General features: G+C 43.6%; 1 protein-coding gene across 1 annotated transcript in view; it reads left to right on the top strand.

Moving 5' to 3' along the window:
* Positions 1–25,281, top strand: part of LOC139748037 (putative neural-cadherin 2) — a 77,087-nt gene that overhangs the window by 47,261 nt on the left and 4,545 nt on the right. The window contains exons 7-25 of the mRNA XM_071660603.1: positions 1,101–1,278; positions 3,636–3,869; positions 4,619–4,782; positions 5,481–5,636; positions 8,337–8,516; positions 9,413–9,616; positions 10,176–10,392; positions 10,950–11,158; positions 11,923–12,092; positions 14,885–15,041; positions 15,187–15,399; positions 18,495–18,784; positions 19,091–19,496; positions 19,886–20,149; positions 20,780–20,880; positions 23,253–23,414; positions 23,726–23,917; positions 24,141–24,319; positions 24,961–25,150. Coding sequence (XP_071516704.1) covers positions 1,101–1,278; positions 3,636–3,869; positions 4,619–4,782; positions 5,481–5,636; positions 8,337–8,516; positions 9,413–9,616; positions 10,176–10,392; positions 10,950–11,158; positions 11,923–12,092; positions 14,885–15,041; positions 15,187–15,399; positions 18,495–18,784; positions 19,091–19,496; positions 19,886–20,149; positions 20,780–20,880; positions 23,253–23,414; positions 23,726–23,917; positions 24,141–24,319; positions 24,961–25,150 — 3,866 coding nt within the window. The remainder of the gene's footprint in view (positions 1–1,100; positions 1,279–3,635; positions 3,870–4,618; positions 4,783–5,480; positions 5,637–8,336; positions 8,517–9,412; positions 9,617–10,175; positions 10,393–10,949; positions 11,159–11,922; positions 12,093–14,884; positions 15,042–15,186; positions 15,400–18,494; positions 18,785–19,090; positions 19,497–19,885; positions 20,150–20,779; positions 20,881–23,252; positions 23,415–23,725; positions 23,918–24,140; positions 24,320–24,960; positions 25,151–25,281) is intronic.

The following is a 25,281-nucleotide window of genomic DNA, read 5'->3' as shown; positions in this document are numbered from 1 at the left end:
AATCAGTATATTGTTTTTAAGAAGGGAGAAAAGCATGATGTGATCGTGAATATCCTCTCTTTCTCTCTATATTTTATTTCTTCCTCCATCCTTGCTGTCTTAATTCCTCTCTTCCATTGAAAATTATCGAAACCTCCAAAATAATCACCCTCTAACCTTCCACTGACTTCTCAGCCACTTTCCCTTTACACACAAACAGATAGACAGACAGACACATATACACTATGAAAATTCTCAGTGACTCGAACTGTCGAAGAAAATAAAGCCAAGATAATTTCACGAGAGACAGCCTTCCAGGTTTTTCGTCTTCCTTCTTTCGGATGAGATAAGTTAAAAGGACAATGTGTTAAGTCTAACAACTATCAGATCTTGTATTAAGGAGTACATATACCTCGGAATGGTTGGAACGTCTTGCTGTGGCTAAATAAACATTCTAAATGGAGTCACAATCGCATCATTTTTACGGGAGCCCCCAGCGGCACCAGCAACTCCCCTTATGGTACAGGCTTGACGCCTTCTTTCTGATGAACTTACGTTTGTAAATCCCACTTGAATTTGTAATTCATTTACACATTTACATTGGAAACGTCGGTGGGTTTTGTGTTCTAAATGCATCTGAAATTGGTTGTGCTTGATCTCACATCGGGTGGATGATTCCATGGATTTTTTTTCCTTTAGCATCTCAAGATTGGTTTTAAGAAGTGATTAAGGCACTCGCTGTCTTGCAACCTGTAACAGAGAGTAATGCTACCTGTAGTTTACTTTATCTAATTAGTTGTAGGTTGTAAGGTCGAGAGTTTGGTATAGCTAGTTCTGCTGGGGCACACATGTTTGGCTGAGAAATATGGGTGTGAGGAAGCTGAAAGTTGTGGTAATTGCAAAGTAGTGTAAAGGAAAAAGAAGAGAGTATTAATGTACGATGTTGGTGCAAGTCAAATACAGTTTGATAACTTTAGATGTTATTAACCACCCACCAGCCGCCCACACCAGTCCTTGTCTTCCCACCTGCCGCCCACATTAACCTCCCGCCCACACGTGCAGCCCACACAAATCCCCACCCCCTACCTGCCACCCACACTAACTTGTGCTGCCCACCAAAGCCTCTGGATAGGGATCCGCCCAATGGGCGGCCACAGTGGCGGCTGCGGGTGGGGGCCACGGACGGGGAGCTGGCCGCCCATACGGACGTCAGAGTCAACCTCAAGGACGTCAACGACAACGCGCCCTTCTTCCCCGAAACCATCGTCACCGCTTTCGTCTCAGAGGACACGCCGAAAGGTACGCGACCTATGCTCCTGTCTCTCCTGGGAAATTATCATTTTCGTTTTCTGTTGATATATATATATATATATATATATATATATATATATATATATATATATATATATATATACATATATATATATATATATATATATATATATATATATATATATATATATATATTCACTTTCTTGTTTTTCTGTGTATCTCCTCATCCATGTATGTCCATTATGATTGTTACAATGGATCTGGTAATACATCTATTCACCTATAGCTGTAGACCCCCACCTTGTTTTCATTTTCCGTTTCTACATGACTACACCTCGGCTTTAATCCTGCTTCCTTTGAACCTTTAGAACTTAATTTTTTTTTCTTTTCTCTTGATGGAACTCTTATCATAAACCTTAATCGAGATAAAAGCATGGATACTCGCCCACCAAGTAGTTGAAGAGGAGATGCCCCAGTTTTCCCTCTTTCCTTAAGATTTATGTTGCCGTAAAAGGTTCCTGAGGCGTATTTTGTTTATTCTTAACCAGCTAGTGATGAAACTATAAAGTCTCTCTTTTGACTTTTTTGTTTTTTACCACCATTTAGTGATGAGATTATAAACTATTCCTTGACTCTTTTTTCTAGTCACAAATCAGTGATGAGATTATAAACTATATGTTGTGACTTTTTACCATGATGTAATAATAAGATTATAAACTATCATAATGATACTTACCGTTAGGTAAAAATGGGATTGTAAACTGTAACTAACTGCAGTCTATCGCTAATAAAATATACAGCTATTTAACGTTACCTGGTGACAATACCATAAACTATGTCATATGGCTGATTACGGACATCTAATGAAGAGGTTATAACCATAGATCTTATAGTTATTTGCCGCCATCAAGTGATGAGATTATAAGTTAGATCTTCAGACTATCAAACATCGTACAATGACGAGAAAACAAGCTATTTTGTTTCGTGGGGTATCCGCTGCCATCTTGTAACGAGATTTCTGACTTGGCGCATTCATGGCTGGAAGTATACACAAAAATAAATCTAACATAGTAATAAAGTATCTCTCAACACTCATAGTAAAGATTTTACTTTTACCAGGAACACCAATGGCAAATTATCAATAGTTGATAACTGATATCACCATTTGTGAAGAGGAAAGTCCTTTGGCTTATCTAATGAGGAACATTTTTCTCAACTTTGCGAGTCGTAAAAAACTTAGTAAAGTCAGACTTGGAGAATTTCGATACTGAGTCTTTGTCTGTTGGTTCAGGAGAACCATTCATTAGTGGGATTTGCCGTCTCTAATTAGTCTCGCCTTAACGGGCCTTTTTACGATGACACTTTTTCAGAAGGTTATCAGAGCGAGCTAGCGAAACTGAGACATCTGTGTTTTTACTGGAAGTTCTCTTACCAAGGATACTAACAGGGTTCACTCCCCCCCCCCCTCTCTCTCTCTCTCTCCTCACACCACTGGAACCATTCTCTCTCTTCCAACATCGCAACGTTTTTTGTCATCACGTCACCTTAGTATGCAAATGCTGGAATCTTCAACATTTACAGCAGCCTTTAGCTTGCTGTATCTGGCCTTTGAAGAGGGTTTATCTCTGTTTAAGACTTTCAGCAACCCTGTAGATGGCAGGTACAATTTTTCTGTAGAAAATCATTTTGTATTTTTCTTGGTTGCTCTTCGAGTGAATAGAATTTCGGTTTTCTCTTGATAGGAGAGTGATCTTGATGTCTGTTTTATTTTGCGATTTCTAGATCATAGATGAAACAATATCGAACAGAATTTAGATACTTGTATGTTGATGGATTAATTGGTTTGTGGTTAGAGCATGTACGGTAATGATAGATACAGTTTTGAATGAAGAATTCTCATCTTTTCATGGTGAATGTTACTGTTGCTTTTAGACTCTCTGATCTAATTTAAGGAGCACCAGTGACAGCTACTAAACCCTGGAATTCTTCCTTGTTTGAAATTTTCAGGAGATGCAGACATCCAGAGGTTAGTAGAAAGGTTTAAATCTAATTCCAAGATCAAAAAAATTTCCCCAAGATTAAGTGCATAAAAACTTGGCTTGCAGTATCTAAGCATGTGAAACAGAATACAAATAATAAACCTCTGTGAAACTTTGATCATAATCAGTGAGGTATTAACCTTAGTTGTATTCATGATAATTGTCTCCTTACTATTGACAATTGTTTCCTTTCCTAAGTGTATTACTTTTGCCCTCCTCTTTCGTGGTTCGAACATCTCTTCAAACACTGCGAAGTCCATGCTCAGTTCCCCAAAGACAAAGGCAGTTCGATGTCACTCAGCATTTTGAAGGTTATGGTACACTGTGTTATGTGTGTGTCTCCAGGTACACTAGTGGCCCAGATGATGGCTATAGACCATGATGACCCACTCGAGGGCCAAAATGCCCGCATGACCTACTCGCTGGAGAAGAACGTCATCGATGAATCATCTGGAAAGGCCATCTTCGACATCGACACTTATCTGGGTCTCATCACCACAACTATCTGCTGTCTCGACAGGGAGAAGGCTCAACAATACACCATCCAGGTGGTGGCCACTGATGGTGGTGGACTCAAGGGTACGTGCACCATAGATGGCCTCGAGCTTATGTGTAGCGTAAGTAGCCCCAAAGGTTCTTGTACCACAGATAGATTCATGGACAGGTCTGCTATAGATGATCTCATGCCCCAATGGTGCATGTTGATTACTTAGATGGCTTATGGAATGCATGTACATCAGGTGGCCTCAAGGTTGGTATACCACAGACGATCATAAATCTTGACGTACCGCTGTGATGGATACAGTACATGAAACAGTCCCCTGATGCTTTGTTATCACTGGCCACGACGTAGGCATTTTTGAGTGGATAATTTGTGTAAAATGGTAAGTAAAGTAATTAGACTTAGAACTGGCAGAACGTGGGAGCTTAAGTAATCAGACTGATATCTTAACTTAGAACTACTAAAGAAGAGCAGCTAAGCTAAAGTATAAGTTTTTGATGTGTTAACTTGAACTCTCAAAAGCTCGCTGCTAGATTACGTATACTCTGATATGTTAACGTTAAACTGTCAAAATATAGGAGCTGAATTATCTTTATGATAGTAAGTTAGTTTAGCACCTAAAGTATCTGTACTTGGGTATGTTAATTCAGAACTGTCAAAACCCAAGTATAACCAACAAGAGAGAGTTGGAAGTTTTCAAAGTCGAACGTTTGGCCCTTGGAATATTTTGTCAATAATGTCTGTTAGCTGCTGAATAACTCTACTGAATAGAAGTATTAGGTATTGCCCCTAGAGACTCTGCTGAAACGCACTCACCTGCCTTTAGGGACAGGAACGGTGGTTGTGGAGGTGGAGGACGTGAATGATGTGCCCCCGAGGTTCTTGAGGCCGGAGTGGACGTTGGACGTGCCAGAGAGTCGAGCTCCAGGCCACGTCTTGGCCACACTCACCGTCGTCGACCCCGACGTATCCAACGACTTCTCCTTCAGGGTTAGTTGGTCCCTTCTTCAGGTTAGTTAGTCCCCCCTTCACGGTTAGTCACTTCCTCCTTCAGGGTGAGTTTCTTGGACACCAGATCTGAATTTGTTGACTCCACCTCAGATAAGGTTCTTACCTTAGCATCCATTGTTAGGTTATTTGGCTGTCATCAGTTGAGAACCCTGATTAACATAAGTTGAAGTGTCTGACTGCTCTTGGTTGAAGGCCCTGAATTCAAGTAGTTGAATCTCAGAATGCCATGGATTTTAGACCCTGAATGCCGTTATTTGAAGGACGTGACTACCGTTAGTTGAGGTCCTTGTTGCATTTAGATGAAGACCCCATTTGCCATTAGTAAAGACGCTTCAAGTAAAATAATTTTGAGCCCTTACTGCAATAAGACAATACAGACCATCAATGTTAATGATGTCTCTGCAAGAAATATTCTTTGATCATTTTATGAAAGAATAGTCAGAGTAGTCAAGTGATTAGAGTATGTCCATTTCTGAGCAACACACCTTGAACATAACTAAATCCATCCCCAGAGTGAATGTTTGTTAAGCTTTATGATAGAACCTATGTTTCACACGTCACTTGTAAATCTTTTCTAGATTACAGTAAAAGGAGATTTAGATTCTGAGTTATAGTTCGACTTGAAAATCAGGACCCATCTAGGGTGGTTTGTAAAGTCGTACTGTGTGGGTCCGCAGGTCGTGCCGGGTAGTGGTCGTGGTTGGCAGCTATTCCGCGTAAGTGTGCGACTTCAAGGGAACCCAGGAGGGGACCTGAGGGCTGTGATTCCTCTAGACTTCGAGAACCCCTCCCACAGGAGGGGTTTCCGCTTCAGGGTACAAGTCACTGACACGGTAGGTCTTCTGTCCCTCTCTTGCTGGGGGATATGAAGAAATTCTTACTTGTTAGACTGTTAAAGAAAAGTGAAGATTTTTTAGGATTATCAGATTATTGCGCCCAACACACACACACACTATAACGAATCTAGCTCTTACAGTAATGAAGGTGATGGTCGATATAAAACACTGTTGTCTAGGTTATACTGCGAGGAGAAGACCCGTCATAAATGATTGTGAAAAATTACAGGTGTAGAATGAGCCCAGGTTGATAATGATCAATATTATTAATCAAACATAGAAGTAACAGCAAGTATAATAACTAATTAACCACAAATCAAATGAAAAGCAAATTCCCAGCACACAACATAAAACTATGTTAATACAACCATAAGTGTATTTAACCACAAAGGCAGCTTAACTTATATAAAAAAATTCGTTACGCTCCTTTACCACACCACCACACCTCGGGGAAGAGCCACTACACCTCAGGATGCCGTCTGGGTTGAGACTGCCGTGGAATGCATCGGCACTGGTATATAAGGAGTGGGTATGAAGCCCCGCTTGTCTCAGTCAAAGTGAGACGAAGCAACAAGGACTTGAATGAACGAAGAACGATCTGGTTCCAACATGGCAGAGAGGCAGCGGTGCGTAGTATGGAGGACAAAATAATATAAGATTTTAAATCTAAACAAGATGTTAGGAGAGTACATGATAATATATATATATATATATATATATATATATATATATATATATATATATATATATATATATGCAAAGATTCGAACCCGTACCATTTGCGTGGTAGCTGGGAACGCTAACTGCGAGGCTATGATCGCCCCCGACAGGGAAACGACTATTCGATTGCTAGTAATCCAATATCCTTAAAGAAGATCTTAGGAGAGTACATGACAATATATATATATATATATATATATATATATATATATATATATATATATATATATATATATATATATATATATATATATATTTTTTTTTTTTTTTTTTTTTTATACTTTGTCGCTGTCTCCCGCGTTTGCGAGGTAGCGCAAGGAAACAGACGAAAGAAATGGCCCCCCCCCATACACATGTACATACACACGTCCACACACGCAAATATACATACCTACACAGCTTTCCATGGTTTACCCCAGACGCTTCACATGCCTTGCTTCAATCCACTGACAGCACGTCAACCCCTGTATACCACATGACTCCAATTCACTCTATTTCTTGCCCTCCTTTCACCCTCCTGCATGTTCAGGCCCCGATCACACAAAATCTTTTTCACTCCATCTTTCCACCTCCAATTTGGTCTCCCTCTTCTCCTCGTTCCCTCCACCTCCGACACATATATCCTCTTGGTCAATCTCTCCTCACTCATTCTCTCCATGTGCCCAAACCATTTCAAAACACCCTCTTCTGCTCTCTCAACCACGCTCTTTTTATTTCCACACATCTCTCTTACCCTTACGTTACTTACTCGATCAAACCACCTCACACCACACATTGTCCTCAAACATCTCATTTCCAGCACATCCATCCTCCTGCGCACATCTCTATCCATAGCCCACGCCTCGCAACCATACAACATTGTTGGAACCACTATTCCCTCAAACATACCCATTTTTGCTTTCCGAGATAATGTTCTCGACTTCCACACATTTTTCAAGGCTCCCAAAATTTTCGCCCCCTCCCCCACCCTATGATCCACTTCCGCTTCCATGGTTCCATCCGCTGACAGATCCACTCCCAGATATCTAAAACACTTCACTTCCTCCAGTTTTTCTCCATTCAAACTCACCTCCCAATTGACTTGACCCTCACCCCTACTGTACCTAATAACCTTGCTCTTATTCACATTTACTCTCAACTTTCTTCTTCCACACACTTTACCAAACTCAGTCACCAGCTTCTGCAGTTTCTCACATGAATCAGCCACCAGCGCTGTATCATCAGCGAACAACAACTGACTCACTTCCCAAGCTCTCTCATCCCCAACAGACTTCATACTTGCCCCTCTTTCCAGGACTCTTGCATTTACCTCCCTTACAACCCCATCCATAAACAAATTAAACAACCATGGAGACATCACACACCCCTGCCGCAAACCTACATTCACTGAGAACCAATCACTTTCCTCTCTTCCTACACGTACACATGCCTTACATCCTCGATAAAAACTTTTCACTGCTTCTAACAACTTGCCTCCCACACCATATATTCTTAATACCTTCCACAGAGCATCTCTATCAACTCTATCATATGCCTTCTCCAGATCCATAAATGCTACATACAAATCCATTTGCTTTTCTAAGTATTTCTCACATACATTCTTCAAAGCAAACACCTGATCCACACATCCTCTACCACTTATATATATATATATATAGTGACATTTAAAAGTGGGAAGGTTATAGGAAGAGGTAAAGACGAAAGGACAAAGGGAATTCCATATGTTTTAAAGGGGGAACATGACGGAGGCACACCTATTGCATCCACAAGGGTTACACCTGCTTTCTCCTGGACACGACTTGTGTTGCACATCTGTCGTCACCACACACACTTGTGCAGCCACAGCCGTGCCTCATACATCTATACAGTCACACACCTGTCCAGTCACATAACTGTTGTCACCATATACGCCTGGTCAACCACACACCTGTCCACCAGTACACCTGTCTACCCACACACCTGCGCCTACACCTGCAGGGTGAAGACGGCTGGGAGGATAAATACCACGTAGATGGCGCCTGGGTCAACTTACGACTATTGGACACAAACGACAACCCGCCCACCTTCATCGGCGTAAACCACGCCCACCTCACCCTTCCAGAGGACACACCCCTGGGCACCCACCTCACCACCTTCACCGCCTGCGACCTAGACGGCGTAAGTACGACCCGAAGGAAGTAAGTACGACCATCCTCAAGACATTCTGTCGTATGGGTTTGATTCTGATGAATTTTAATAGATACTTAATCACTAACGTTTATACGATTATATCTAGAGGAAGAAAGTAATTAGGTATAGTTTTTAGAAGTAGTTAATAACCCCATCTGGTATAAACTAGTGTCATTAATGGCTATTACTATTGCGACATACTACTGCTACTAGTTAGTACCACTAAGAACTATCACCACTAACAACCACCACTAGCCACCAACACTAACCACCACTATTTGCCACCATCACTAACCACCACTACTTACCACCACCATCCACCACCGCCACTAGCCACCAACACTAACCACCACTACTTGCCACCACCATCACTAACCACCACTACTTGTCATCATCAGTGACAGCTAACCATCATCACCGCTAACGAATAACTTTAACCACTAACTACCACTAATCAGCCTCAGTGGCGTATCTAGGGTGTGGCAGGTAGGGCAGGTGCCCTGGGCGCTACTTGAAGAAGGCACCACTCAACAGGTTTGTTGTTTTGACCTATGCTACCCAATTGACATTTTTAACGGTTTGGTTTTGTGAGATAGGATAGGAACTCGCCTACTTTTCACCTATAGTAATATTTTGCTACTATCAGTTGCATTACCGCTTCTACCTTACAATTTTGATCAAATAAATCTATAATCTTCAGTCTTTAAGAGTTTATATGAATTTAAGTTTTGCCTAACTCTTCAACGGTTTATAATTACACTATATATTTTCCTATACTTCCACTGTATGTACCTTTTTAATCAAGTCAAGGGCGCAATTTCAGTATTTGATGTAGGCACCATTTCCCCTGGATACGCCCCTGATCAGCTTGCCTTCTTCCCCAGGGCGGGGAGGGCAGTGTGCGGTACAGCATTGCTGGGGCTGGCGACCCCGAGGGGCGGCGTAGGCAACAGTTCGAGGTGGAGGGCGGGTCAGGGGCGGTGAGGCTAGTTGGCGGCCTGGACCGAGAGGCGGCGGCCGCCCACACTGTGCTGGTGTGGGCGGTGGACGATGGTCTGCCGCCCAGGACAGCCACTGCCACCCTCACGGTGAGTACTCTACAGTAACGTGGGCTAATGTATAATACAATATCCTATTTGAGGATAATGTATAATACAATACACTTGTTTAAAGTAATGCATAATACAATACCCTGTTTAAGGCTAATATATAATACAATACCCTATTTAAGGCGAATACATAATACATTGCTTAGTTTTAGGGTAATATATGATGCAGTATCCATCATGTGGCAGACGTGAAGATGCATGTAGGATTGTTTGAACCAGGGTTCGAACCCTGACTGCTTATCATGAGACCTGATGTATAATGTAGGCTCATACATGATTCTGTACACAGTCTGAAGATAATACATGGTAAAGTATATAACCTGTCGCTGACTTGGTGTATGAAAGGGCGTGACCTTGGGTTCGAGCCTTGAATGTGACCCGTGGGCCAGTACATGTGAATCCTTGACCCAGGTGACCCCCACTTGACACAGGTAACCAACTTGACACAGGTCATGCCCCACCCGACACAGGTTCTGTCCCACCTGACACAGGTCATATCCTACTTGACACCGATGCCTCTCTCCCTCTCACCCTCCAGGTGAACGTGACAGACGTGAACGACAACCCGCCGTTCCTGGCGTGGCCGCGGGAGGCGCGGGTGGTGGAGGAAGGGCAGGCTCGGGAGGAGGTGGCGCGGGTAAGGCTGGGGGACCCTGATGACTGGCGCAGGGGGCACGGACCCCCCTTTACCCTGGCCCTGGACCCCAGGGCTCCCCCTCACGTGGCCAACAGCATCACCGTCATACATGACAAGAGTGAGTCCCAGTTGTCATGGCTGTCACGCATGACGAGTGAGTCCCAGTTGTTAGGACTGTTATATAAGACAGGGATTTGTTATGGCTGTTATGCATGATAGTTGTAATGGTCTTAGATGACGATTAAAACATGAAAGATTAATCCTTATCAGACATTATTCCAGGATTTACCCAGAAATATCTTCAGCATCTGATGTGAAACATGAGATCTGTTGTTGAAGATTCATAAGATGTTCCAAACATCTCCTTATAATTTCTATTGCATATATCATATCCAAGTATGGGATCAAAAAATGTTGACTTTTCTATCCTTTAATGATCTTGTCATAAGCACGCCAGGGAGATTAGGAGGATGATAGACTCATGATTCCTGCTAGTGACAAACTGGGATTGAAATTCCTTGTAAAGAAAAATATTTCGGTGTTGCCAGTTAAAGAATGTGGAATGAGTAATTACTGAAAGACTGTGAAAAGTTTTATTTTACATTTATAGAAAGTGCTATAATCCTTTATGATTTACCATATTGCTATATAGATTACTGTTTGTTTGTGTATCAGGAGGGGACGGTGGGCGTGGCGTGGGCGTGGTCTGGACAAGGACCGCCCTGGACCGGGAGGAGCACCACGCCCTTCTGGTGCCTCTTGTTGTCGCCGACGCTGGACGACCGCCTCTCTCCACGACAGTAACCCTCACCCTCCATGTGGACGACATCAACGACAACCCCATGGAACCCGCCTCCAAGGTCGTCACTGTCCATACCTTCCAGGTCAGGCATTGTCCCAAGGCACCAGGGCAGCTATAGGTCCTAGCCCTCCAGGTCATGCTGTCTCCCCACTTTCTAGGTTAGCCCAGATCCTCCAGGTCAGTCATCAGTATAGTTAAACATCGTCAACAAACATTATCTTCCAAAATACTGTTACCAGTACTGGCACACCCAACATGGGGTCCACTGACAGACACTACACATGGTCGGACCCGGACGGGACATGGCGTCCAGTAGGTCACCAGGTCTGACCTGAAGGAGCACGTCTCCCATAATGCATCGTCAGGTTAATCATCAGCTGTTCCATTTCATAGTGCTTAGTAAACTGAGTTACGTTTGTATCAGAGTAAGAAATGTTTGTTGAAACTCACAGAGTCGAACCATCAAATCAGAAAAGTTCATTAGGGTCTCTTACATTTCCCCGCTGTCGTTATGGGTTCACTGGTTCACTGTCTCGAACACTCGGTTGTGAATTCGAAACGACCTTAGGAAGATTATTCTTATTCGCTTTTCTTCTTGTTACTGAAGTTTACACTTTGGTGTTTAATATATTATGCCCCAGTGTTTCTCCCTTCAGGAATATAATCTACGATTTATTTAATGCCGTCTTGAACAAGTATTGATTTATCTTTTATGAATGATCTTATGTACATACATTAGATCATTCGACGATCGCTTGCTTATAGATCTATTTTTCCCAGATGTATTTTCATGCTTATGTTCCCAAGTAAGAATTACTCTCTTACTCTCACCTCTCTCTGCTGCAGGAGCTGGGAACAGCGGTGGGACAAGTGCCCCTGGGGAGGGTGTACGTCAAGGATCCGGACGATTGGGACACTGACTCCAAGACCTTTGCCTGGAGGAGCCAGCAGCCCTCCTTCTTCCTGAACCACTCCACTGGTGACCTGACGATGGCTCCCTCTACTCCTGACGGCCGGTAGGTGAAGGTTCACTCCACCAGTGATCTGACCATGGCTCCCTCCATCCATGACGGCCGCCATGAGAGAAGGAGGCTGGATCATTACCACTGAGGCCCAAAGGCTAAAAAGACACTCTTACTCCGTCGTATCCTTTTTTTTAGTCGACACATTCACTTTGTTAGCAGGACCAGACCGACGATGTGGGGGTGACTATAAGATCTGAATAACTCGGTGAAAATGTGTTACATCGCAGACGTTGTCTGTTTGGTCATACAATCTCGTCGTCTGCAAGAACTTCCATGACTGTTTTACTCTGCCATTTAGCCACTACGGAAGGACATCACGAAGTACCTAGCCTTCTACTTAAAAGACTACAAATGTCCTGTTTCTACGAAAAGAACAACGGAGTACTTGTTTCTAAGAATTAAAGGGTGATGGCTGTTCTGGAGACGAACCCAGTCCCAGTTGCAGATCACATAAAGACTCGGTGGGCAATCTTTTGGCTGTGGTTCAGAGTTCCCGTTCCAATCGCCTCCTGTACTGATACTGGTATGAGGGTAGTTAGCTGTATCCTTTGAGCGGCCTTCTATGCGTTCGTTTTGAGTTGAGGAACATAATGGAGTAGATACGAAAAAGCAGTGCCATCAAAATATAGAGCTTGACGAAGTCTAACTCTCGTTGCGCAAGGAAACAGACGAAAGAATGGCCCAACTAACCCATATAAACATGTATATACATAAACGCCCATATATATATATATATATATATATATATATATATATATATATATATTTATTTATTATTATATATTATTATACTTTGTCGCTGTCTCCCGCGTTTGCGAGGTAGCGCAAGGAAACAGACGAAAGAAATGGCCCCCCCCCCATACACATGTATATACATACGTCCACACACGCAAATATACATACCTACACAGCTTTCCATGGTTTACCCCAGACGCTTCACATGCCTTGCTTCAATCCACTGACAGCACGTCAACCCCGGTATACCACATCGCTCCAATTCACTCTATTCCTTGCCCTCCTTTCACCCTCCTGCATGTTCAGGCCCCGATCACACAAAATCTTTTTCACTCCATCTTTCCACCTCCAATTTGGTCTCCCTCTTCTCCTTGTTCCCTCCACCTCCGACACATATATCCTCTTGGTCAATCTTTCCTCACTCATCCTCTCCATGTGCCCAAACCACTTCAAAACACCCTCTTCTGCTCTCTCAACCACGCTCTTTTTATTTCCACACATCTCTCTTACCCTTACGTTACTCACTCGATCAAACCACCTCACACCACACATTGTCCTCAAACATCTCATTTCCAGCACATCCATCCTCCTGCGCACAACTCTATCCATAGCCCACGCCTCGCGACCATACAACATTGTTGGAACCACTATTCCTTCAAACATATATATATATATTATCCCTGGGGATAGGGGAGAAAGAATACTTCCCACGTATTCCCTGCGTGTTGTAGAAGGCAACTAAAAGGGAAGGGAGCGGGGGGCTGGAAATCCTCCCCTCTCATTTTTTTTTAATTTTTCAAAAGAAGGAACAGAGAAGGGAGCCAGGTGAGGTTATTCCCTCAAAGGCCCAGTCCTCTGTTCTTAACGCTACCTCGCTAATGCGGGAAATGGCGAATAGTATAAAAAAGATATATATATATATATATATATATATATATATATATATACACACATATATATATATATATATATATATATATATATATATATATATATATATATATATATATATATATATATATATATATATATATATATATATATATATATATATATATATATATATATATATATATATATATATATATATATATATATATATATATATATATATATATTACACATGTACATATTCATACATGCTGCCTTCATCCATTCCCTCTGCCACCTCGCCCCACATGAAATGGCACCCCCCCTTCCTTCCGCGTGCGCGCGAGGTATTGCTAGGAAAAGACAGCAAAGGCCACATTCGTTCACACTCAGTCTCTAGCTGTCATGTGTAATGCACCGAAACCACAACTCCCTTTCCACATCCAGGCTCCACAAGGCTTTCCATGGTTTACCCCAGACGCTTCATATTCCCTGGTTCAATCCACTGACAGCACGTCGACCCCGGTATACCACATCTTCCAATTCACTCTATTCCTTGCACACCTTTCACCCTCCTGTATGTTCAGGCCCCGATCGCTCAAAATTTTTTCCACTCCATCCTTCCACCTCCAATTTAGTCTCCCACTTCTCGTTCCCTCCACCTTTGACACATATATCCTCTCTGTCAATCTCTCCTCACTCATTCTTTCCATGTGACCAAACCATTTCAACACACCCTCTTCTGCTCTCTCAACCACACTGTTTTTATTACCAGACCTCTCTCTTTGCTTTCATTACTTACTCGATCAAACCACCTCATACCACATATTGTCCTCAAACATCTCATTTCCAACACATCCACCCTCCTCCGCATAACCCTACCTATAGCCCATGCCTCACAACTATATAACATTTTTGCAACCACTATTCCTTCAAACATACCCATTTTTGCTCTCCGAGATAACGTTCTCGCCTTCCACACATTCTTCAACGCTCCCAGAACCTGTGCTCCCTCCCCCGCCCTGTGACTCACTTCTGCTTCCATGGTTCCATCCGCTGCTAAATCCACTCCCAGATATCCGAAACACTTCACTTCCTCCAGTTATTCTCCACTCAAAGTAACCTCCCAATTTACTTGTCCCTCAACCCTACTGAACCTAATAACCTTCTCTCCGCAGGTATGAGCTGGGTTTCAAGGTTAACGACGCCAGCCAGGGTCAATATGGGGTCGGAGCCAACGTCACAGTTGAGGTTAAGTCCATCAGCCCCTATGAGGTCACATACGCCACCCCCATCGTGCTGGAGGCTGATCCCTACAATTTGGTGAAGAAAGAGGTCAGAGAGAGGGAGGGAGGGAGGGTGAAAGTATTAATCTTCCGACAATAATTATAAACAATTTCATTATACATTTCTTCATAAACGATATGAGAAGCTCATTCGCAAAGAGCACACCCTCTCAATATTTTCATATGCACCACAGGAAGGCGTATCGACACTGACTCACCTTGAGTCGGTTGTTCATGGGTGGGTGGCGGGGCGCGCTACAGGCGTGCGGACGGTATCTCTGCAGCAGGTGGAAGGGCAGACAATGTCAACATCCACGCACACCCCTATGCCTCCGTTATCTCGTGTGTGGCTAGTATCTCCCGGTGTCGCCAACCTGGACCACATCCTCCTGCATAGGAAAGATGAGGTGATTTGTCAGATCTCTTAATCTACTTTTGAGAAATAGATTGCAGACCCTTTTTACTGCCCCAAACAATAGTTTTATTATTCATTACGTTTCTTAAACCACCTCTTGTAAACTATAAATCAAAAAAAGAACTGAAATGTGATTATGCCTAATCTTAGAATCAAATTGTTTTCTAGCTTGCTACTTTATCCCCTGAACAGTTTATCCAACACAATATTTGCTTACACAATATTTGTGCAAAGTGAGAGGGTTAGGGAAAATGATTTGGTAAACCGAGAAGAGGTAGTAAAAGCTTTGCGGAAGATGAAAGCCGGCAAGGCAGCAGGTTTGGATGGTATTGCAGTGGAATTTATTAAAAAAGGGGGTGACTGTATTGTTGACTGGTTGGTAAGGTTATTTAATGTATGTATGACTCATGGTGAGGTGCCTGAGGATTGGCGGAATGCGTGCATAGTGCCATTGTACAGAGGCAAAGGGGATAAGAGTGAGTGCTCAAATTACAGAGGTATAAGTTTGTTGAGTATTCCTGGTAAATTATATGGGAGGGTATTGATTGAGAGGGTGAAGGCATGTACAGAGCATCAGATTGGGGAAGAGCAGTGTGGTTTCAGAAGTGGTAGAGGATGTGTGGATCAGGTGTTTGCTTTGAAGAATGTATGTGAGAAATACTTAGAAAAGCAAATGGATTTGTATGTAGCATTTATGGATCTGGAGAAGGCATATGATAGAGTTGATAGAGATGCTCTGTGGAAGGTATTAAGAATATATGGTGTGGGAGGCAAGTTGTTAGAAGCAGTGAAAAGTTTTTATCGAGGATGTAAGGCATGTGTACGTGTAGGAAGAGAGGAAAGTGATTGGTTCTCAGTGAATGTAGGTTTGCGGCAGGGGTGTGTGATGTCTCCATGGTTGTTTAATTTGTTTATGGATGGGGTTGTTAGGGAGGTAAATGCAAGAGTCCTGGAAAGAGGGGCAAGTATGAAGTCTGTTGGGGATGAGAGAGCTTGGGAAGTGAGTCAGTTGTTGTTCGCTGATGATACAGCGCTGGTGGCTGATTCATGTGAGAAACTGCAGAAGCTGGTGACTGAGTTTGGTAAAGTGTGTGGAAGAAGAAAGTTAAGAGTAAATGTGAATAAGAGCAAGGTTATTAGGTACAGTAGGGTTGAGGGTCAAGTCAATTGGGAGGTGAGTTTGAATGGAGAATAACTGGAGGAAGTGAAGTGTTTTAGATATCTGGGAGTGGATCTGTCAGCGGATGGAACCATGGAAGCGGAAGTGGATCATAGGGTGGGGGAGGGGGCGAAAATTTTGGGAGCCTTGAAAAATGTGTGGAAGTCGAGAACATTATCTCGGAAAGCAAAAATGGGTATGTTTGAAGGAATAGTGGTTCCAACAATGTTGTATGGTTGCGAGGCGTGGGCTATGGATAGAGTTGTGCGCAGGAGGATGGATGTGCTGGAAATGAGATGTTTGAGGACAATGTGTGGTGTGAGGTGGTTTGATCGAGTAAGTAACGTAAGGGTAAGAGAGATGTGTGGAAATAAAAAGAGCGTGGTTGAGAGAGCAGAAGAGGGTGTTTTGAAATGGTTTGGGCACATGGAGAGAATGAGTGAGGAAAGATTGACCAAGAGGATATATGTGTCGGAGGTGGAGGGAACGAGGAGAAGAGGGAGACCAAATTGGAGGTGGAAAGATGGAGTGAAAAAGATTTTGTGTGATCGGGGCCTGAACATGCAGGAGGGTGAAAGGAGGGCAAGGAATAGAGTGAATTGGAGCGATGTGGTATACAGGGTTTGACGTGCTGTCAGTGGATTGAATCAAGGCATGTGAAGCGTCTGGGGTAAACCATGGAAAGCTGTGTAGGTATGTATATTTGCGTGTGTGGACGTGTGTATGTACATGTGTATGGGGGGGGGGGGGTTGGGCCATTTCTTTCGTCTGTTTCCTTGCGCTACCTCGCAAACGCGGGAGACAGCGACAAAGTATAAAAAAAAAAAAGAAAAAAAAAAAATTCATTCTTGACCGGAATATTTCATGTGTAGAGCTCATGGTTCATCCTCATAAGAAATGAATAAAATGAATTTCGGATAAGCAAACACCTGCTTAGTTTTCTGTCTCCGGCTGAAAAGCCTTTGTCATCTCTAGATAAAGCCTTGAGTAAAGGCAGGAAAAAATGATCAACCTCTTATCCTTTTCACTGGGTTCTGGGGCGCGAATGTAAGAGGAGCTGAGGCTTCACGATGCCTTCAAACGCAGAGCTCAGGTGTTTTAAGGCAAATTTGCATGTAAATTACTACTCATTTTTCGGTGTGGTAATTAAGGTATATATTGGATAGGAAATGTTCCAACGTCGTGGTAGACATTGAGGCATTTTGCTTTGGTAGAAAAGTGCTCTCATTTTCAGGTACGCTTCCTTTAATGTATTTGTCTTTTTGACGAAGAGTCAACAACAGAGCACTATATCTTTATTTCTAGGCCATTCATTTGAGCCTTGGTAAGCATGCACCTTCGTTCATTACTCTATAGCCCCATATTTTGAATTAATGATTTACGTCTTTTGAAAGATTTTATGAGGTCAGAAGTCAAACTACCAAAATTTATCACAGGAAGACATTGCCCGAATGATTTGGTCCCTGTTATCTTTTCCAGTTACGTTAGCGAATGTTAGTCTCATACGCTTACTATGTCGCCAGCCACTGGAAAGAAGACCTATTGATTTTGCTCTGCTTTCTGTTATTTTCATTCTATATCATGCTCATTTTCTAATTTCCGATTGTCATCAACACAGCAACATATTTGGACCGATTGACTTGGAAAGTGGTAGGTATGTAACTTTGATGAAAACCCCCAGAAATTCTTTCATGAGAATTTCTAGACCTATTTAGACTTCATATGTTACCAAAATAGTTTCTGATGCCACAAATCCACGCTGATAACTTTTGGCCTAAAGATATTTAAGGGGAATGCGGAAGGAGACATACAGTATTCGCTGTGGATGTTGCCCTTTCTAGTTATACTTGTTTTGAGGGATCAAGTAATGTTCGTCACGACGAATAACATTCATGACTAAGATTGTATTTTATTTTCCCTTATATTAGTTGAGGAAGGCCCTGGGTGTCGTCATACGAGAAGTGGGCGTAGTCAGGTGTGAAGAGACAATCCAGGAGGCAGTCCACGGGTGGGGTCGGTGTGTGGGCGGGTGTTGGGTAAGGGTGAGTGAAAGTTTGGCCCTAGTGGATGCCAAGACGTCAGCCTTGGTCGGCCCCACAATCAGGCTGGGCAACCGCTGTGGTTGTGCTGGCAGCACTGCCTTCCCAGACCACACCACATGTACCCCACACACCTGTCTCAACGGTGGCAGGTGTGTGCCGGCACCCACCGGCACCAGGTGAGTTGTACAGGTTTCCAGGTAGGCCATATACCTACCTCATCGGAGACAGGTGTATGGTCACAGTCACCAGCACTAGGTGAGCTGAACAGCTGTACAGATGTATTTTACTCACACACCTGTGCCTCATACATTTTTATGAAATTGCTAGTGATCAGTTCAATTCCTCACAGCGTCTCCATCTTTTTATATAGAGTATCAGTTTTCAGTTTTTCAGTTGTAATACATTACCAATCATTTTATGAATTTCACAGTTTATCACCACAGTTGTCCCTAGCACTTGCTATAAGGTCATTTCCTCTACAGGTGCATCTGTCCTTACGGAACTTGGGGGTCTCGCTGTAAGGTCGTCGCCAGGCAGTTCGAGGGTGGCGTGGGCGGGCAGGTGGGCGTGGCTGGTGAGGGTGGAGGTGGGACAGCGGCCTCTCCAGTGGGCGGGTGGGCTTGGGTGCCGCCCATCCCGCCTTGTGACGAGGCTCAGGTCAGCCTGGAGGTGCTGACCCGGTCGGGGACAGCGACCCTGCTCTACTCAGGACCGGAGCTTCAGGGTCTGGAGTCCGCTGTCAGAGATCTGCTGCTGCTGGAGCTACGTCAAGGACGGCCTTACCTCCTGCTGGACCTTGGGGCCGGCCCTGTCACCCTGGCCCTGAACGCCTCTTACTCCCTGGCCGACGACATGTGGCACAGAATCGACCTCATCTGGAGGGACGAGGTGAGTTGCACGTCCCCTCCTTCATCAGGTTCTCCGCCTTATAACAATCTCACCAACTCACTGTCCCTTATTGGTGTCCTCATGCTCTTCCCCTCATAGATACACCAACTAATTGTCCTTAATTGGCTTCTGCACGTCCTCTACCTCATAACACCCCAAACGACTAACTGCCCCTCACTGGCTTCCTCAAGCTCTCTCCCCTCCCTCACAACAACCTCAACATCTCATTCATCGTCATTGCTTTCCTCATGGCTGCAGGTAACATATTTTCGGGTAAAAACATTTTGATGAGACACTCCTAATTTCCCTGTGATCCAGAAATAACACTATGAAATCGTCAGTAGGGATAATCCGCATCTGTCTTTCCCCAAACGTCCCGCGCCATCCAGCTGGTGGAGATGATCGTGGACTTGTGTGCGGGCGGCAGCCTCGAAGGGCCGCCCACAGCCACCGCTGACCACGACCACACCACACTCCCAGACGCCCACACATGTCGGGGAGCAGCCAGACTTCCGCGGCCCGCCCGAGTCCTTAACACGGGCGGACCTCTTCAGGTGGGCGGGATGGGTGCCTGGAACCACGCCGACAACGTGGTTGTGCCACGCCCACCAAGCCTAAGTGGGTGTATCAGAAATCTGAGAGTCAACGGACAGGTGAGTGGGCGGCTGGGGTCATACTTCAGACAAACAACAACAACAACAACAACAATAACAAAAAGCAGAAAGACAAAGACAAAAGCTATTTTTATACCATATCCTTACTACTTATTTCGATGAATTTCAAGTCTAGATCAAATTCTGTTTCATAGAATTTCCCATTGAATAACGTATCTAATGCAGTCCTTACCTCAAAAAAGTTGTAAAGTTAATATGATTGAGACAAAAAGGTGATTTGAGGAAATTATGATTTATTGTTTAATTAAGTGATAAATTTAAGGTTACGTAATTTCTTGAAGAGAACCTGTTCTTTGATAGGGATAGTAACTGGATGTTGATTAATGGGTTGGGAAAATTTCTAAAAACTTTTCTTTGATAAAGAAACTGATATAAGGTTAAGTAATGGCCTTCTGGAAAAAAATTGTATTTGATGAAAAAAGTGATTTAAGGTAGATAAATGAAGCAGCAGAGGAAAAATATTATGTAGATTATGATATAAGAGCCTGCTACTTGATTTTGAAAATATATAGGTATAACTTAGATACAAATGGGTATTTATAAACCATTCCTTTTAGAAAGAAGCTTGAAGTTTCACTAATACCTTCCATCTCTCCCTTCTGGCTGCAGTTAGTAGACCTTGGCCAAAACGTCCTTAGTCAGGGCAGTTCGCCAGGATGTTCTGCGACAGACTGCCTCGCTAGCCGCCTAAACTGCGGTGTTCACGGCAGGTGAGTGACGCTTTCGCATGTGTTGTAAAAGGTGAGCAGACGTGCGTGTGTGTTTGATGGGTCCCACAAGGGTATATATGTATTTGCTGCACCCAACAGGTTTGTGTGGGGGGGAGGGGGGATAACAGGTGTGTGCATGAGACAACAGGTGAAGCCAGTCTCTGTTTATATGTCTTGTGCCATATTTTGGGGGGACCAGCTTATCCTAGTGCATTAAGTACTTTGCATTTCTTTTCGAAGTCAGTTCTTCACCATCTGTTCCCTTAAGACCATTTAATGTCAAAAAGCAGAAAATCTTAAAATTACAAAATTTTTGCCATATTTTGGGGGGACCAGCTTATCCTAGTGCATTAAGTACTTTGCATTTCTTTTCGAAGTCAGTTCTTCACCATCTGTTCCCTTAAGACCATTTAATGTCAAAAAGCAGAAAATCTTAAAATTACAAAAGAAGCCTCAGCTTCATAGCCTAAGAAAAGCAACTCTGACGTTAATACAAGGTTTCATATCGGTATCATTTCCTACATCTCAAATTCACTGATAAGATGATCAGAGAGATACAAACTTTGCTGTGGTTAGTTCTCTGGCGTAAGTGCATCCATACATTCTGGAATGACTTAATGGCTGAATGCAGAAGATAAGTTTCTTCTGACATTATTGAGTAACGTTAATGTCGAAAGATGTAATTGTTCTGATTTACCTAAAACAAGAAAGATCTATACAAGTCGTGTGTTGAAGAGTAAACTTGTCATGGCCACTCGAGGCCCTGAGATGAGACAAAGTGAAGTAGAATACGAAAAAAAATCCCAAGTGTGGAAAAAAAGAAAAAAAAGAAAGAACATGAAGAACCTTGGTGAAGAGCCTCTCTGTCGTTGAACACTGAAGTTCCTACCCTTCCCCCAGCACTCAGCTCAACCCCGTCCTGCTAGAGTGCAGAGGAATACCATCTCACAAGTGGTGAAGCCTCCTTCTTCCATGCTAGACCCACTGATTCCATGCGTAGTTCTTCGTCATCTCCTGAAGGAGAAAGATAAGGAGGGGGTCTCCCTGCTCTTCTCCGGCTGCCTTGCATGACCCACCTCGCCTGAGGAGAGAGGCTAACCTCCTTATATTCCTGCGTCCTCGTAACGAAGAATATTCTTAGAAGAAAGAATTTATCACATCTTTAAAAAATGATTCATACACCCGAGAATTCTTTTTCATGAACTTCTGTGGGTCTGATTAATTGAAGGATCATATGTCCATGTGATTATTGTTGGCTCCTCAACCATGAACACCGACGTGCCTTCAACAAGAATCTTTAATCATAAGGAACTCATAACTTTCCATTAATTGCACAGCGTCTTGCAAGAATATACGCCAGGGAGGAGGCTTGGCTGTGTGGGTGTGTATCTCAGCCTAACAAACAGATGCAAACTGGTTGTGCGTTTCTCTACTTTGGGCACAGGAAAATTTTGAAGTGATAGAAAGAAACTGCTTTTCAGTATTCCAGTATATGCTCTTATGCTGTGTACCTGATGTGCTTCAGTTATCCTCCACCATCTTTTTTTCCTGAGCTTCACACTTTGACGCATGTATACATGTTCGTTTGTGTTTGTGTATGTGATTGTGTCATTGTATATTTGAGTTTATATGTTTGTGATTGCTATTAGTATTGCGAGGAGAGTTTTACACGCGTGTTGCACCGCCTCTTAACGTTGTGCATATGTACTATGTCTTTACTTTTAAGTGGGTATGCACACACCCCAGCCATAGCCAGGTAACCATTTATCGACCGGCTTCAAGGAAAGGCTTGAACACCTTGGTTGGTTGTGGGTCGACTGCCATGCCCAAATTTTGACCTCACATGGGTCCGACCCGAGCTTGCTTATGCTAACTTATGATCACTAATGCTAACCGCTTTGCCAGGGAGGCCCGTATGTATACAAATGTCTCTCTGGTTGTGCACATTCATGTGTACGTATATATCAAAGTTTGCGTGTGTCTGTATTTCCGTGTGTATCGGTGTGTATGTATATATGCGTATGCTATTCAGTCTCTAACACTGAAACTTCTTGCTTCTCAAATAAAGGTCTCCATTACAGATCCCAACAGTGGACTCTGGTTCTGTCCCCTTTACCAAGTGTCTACTACTCGTCCAACTAATGTCTCCGTTACTACTCCTCTAACAAAGCCTGTCACTGACCTTCCAGCAAAACCCTCCAAAACCAACTACAACAATACTCTCTACCACCGTCCCTTCAATAGTGGCCTCCACAACTGACTTTCCAACGATACACTGTACCACCACCCCTCCTATTATACCCTCCACTGCAGCCCCTTCAACACTACCCTCCACTCTCGTCCCTCCAACTATACCCTCCAATCTCCTGCAGGTGCCAGGGGTCACCAAGCGGGCTACGGTGTGAGTGCCAGCCTGGGTGGGGGGGTGGCCAGTGTGCCACACCCACAACACCCACAAACTTCCTCCTCAACAGTTACGTCAAGTTGGCTCTCTCCTTCACTCCCCTGGCTTACACCACCTCCCTCACCCTCAGGTAGGTCTTCTAGGCTTTCTGCTGTATCTTCTTGGATACTTGTTCCCTCTTTCTATACTCCATGTATCATTTTCGCAGCCGTTCTCACGGGCTGTGTTTCTCTGTTCAAAATTATTCTCCGTTGTGATTTTCTTTTTATTTCAAAGGCAATATTTTTTATTTTCGGTCGACGTTCCTAAGACTGAGGCATCCTTTTGCTCATGCTATATCCACACCCTTTCAGCTCTTCGCTACTGGCCTAACTGCCTCTCTCCCTACATTGTAAGCTCTCCAGTCCTGGCCTGATTCTCCTCTTCGTATGATGCCACCAGGCTGCGCACCAGGAAGGGGCGAGGGCAGCTGGTTCTGATATCGTCCCAACATGGACAGGACAGCTGGTCTCTACAGTTGGTGGAGGGCCACCTGTGTGCCATCTTGGGCCTCCACCCTCGACCCCCGGACTCCATCTGCCTCCCCAGTGCTAAACTTACTGACGGCAGGTGGCACTCCGTCTCCGCAGCGAGGTATTGTGGCACTTTTGCCATTGGTAACTGTAGTTCCAGTATCTATATGACAATGAACTTGGTTGCCTCAAAGTAATGACAACCTATGGCATTATGATATTTATCCTCCATTATTTTCAAACGTCTAAACTTGTCTTTTCTATTTTGAAATTGTCCAAAGACGACATATATTTTCCCGAATCCTAAGTATCAACGTTCCTTTCGACTGAACGACAAATCGCAGGTACGGCTCGGCGACTTTCCTGGCGGTGGACGACGGCGACGGCGACCTCTACAACGCCTCCATGGCACTAGAGGGACGACAGCTCATGAAAGTTGACCTCGAAGGTGAAATATACGTGGGAGGCTCTCCGGAGTACGTCGGAGCAGCCATGCTGGACCTCCACAGTGATTACTATGATGGTGGGTGATGCATGAGGTCCCTCCCATGGCTGCATATGATGCTGATATCGTCTTTACTCATACAACACAAAACTCTGATGAGTATTACTGCTTACAAGTTTCTTCAGCCGGCATCAAATCTAACAAATGATTAATTTTTGGGTCAGGTCAAAGGCCATTTTCACTACGTCCCTATCTTCACTATACTTACGTCTTTGCTAAACTACATCTTTACCATACCTCAACACCACTTACTTTTAACCTTAACTCTCCGAGTCAGTTCGAAGGCCATTACCACTTCTCTCTCATCTTCACCAATTCCTCGACACTATTCGCCTTTGTTTTGAAGAGTATGAGTCATGACAAGGGACATCTTTACTGCACTCTCAATTCACCAAACCCTTATCTATACTACACTTCCTTCTATCACGAATCAACTGAAGAACTAGTAATGAATATAAATTTTCCTTGACAGGAAATAGATACACAGATCCCGAACTTGACCATTATATGTAAGGTATCAATTATCCTCATTACGATTAGATCAGGCTAAGTCAACATAAGTAACCAAGTTATAAATGATTCCTTTGTGTTAGCGTTATAATTGTATCGAGAAAGAGAAATCAGTACATTATCAACTCTTGCTTCTGTGTCTCCTTTAGGATGTATAGATGACCTTCGGATCTCTGGACGGAGTGTACCGTTGCCCCCGACCGTCAACAGCACGGTCTGGGGCCAGGCCAGCGTGTTCCAGGGCGTGGAGTCTGGATGCGGTGCCCCCCCAGCCTGTGCCAACGTCTCCTGCAGAACGCCCCTGACTTGCCTCGACACTTGGAAATCCTACCGTTGCGGGTTGGTATCCGACACTACTAGTGACTTGATCTATACAAGATCTGTTCTTTATTTTTCTAAGAGTATCTCGAACTTCACACGAAGGCCAATAAAGGCACCTCAAGCCTTAGACAAGGGTAAATAAAGGTATC

This window comes from Panulirus ornatus, chromosome 72 (genome assembly GCF_036320965.1).
Source record: "Panulirus ornatus isolate Po-2019 chromosome 72, ASM3632096v1, whole genome shotgun sequence".
Taxonomy (NCBI): domain Eukaryota; kingdom Metazoa; phylum Arthropoda; class Malacostraca; order Decapoda; family Palinuridae; genus Panulirus; species Panulirus ornatus.
Note: the sequence above shows the minus strand (reverse complement) of the source record. Positions and strands in the feature narration are given on the sequence as shown.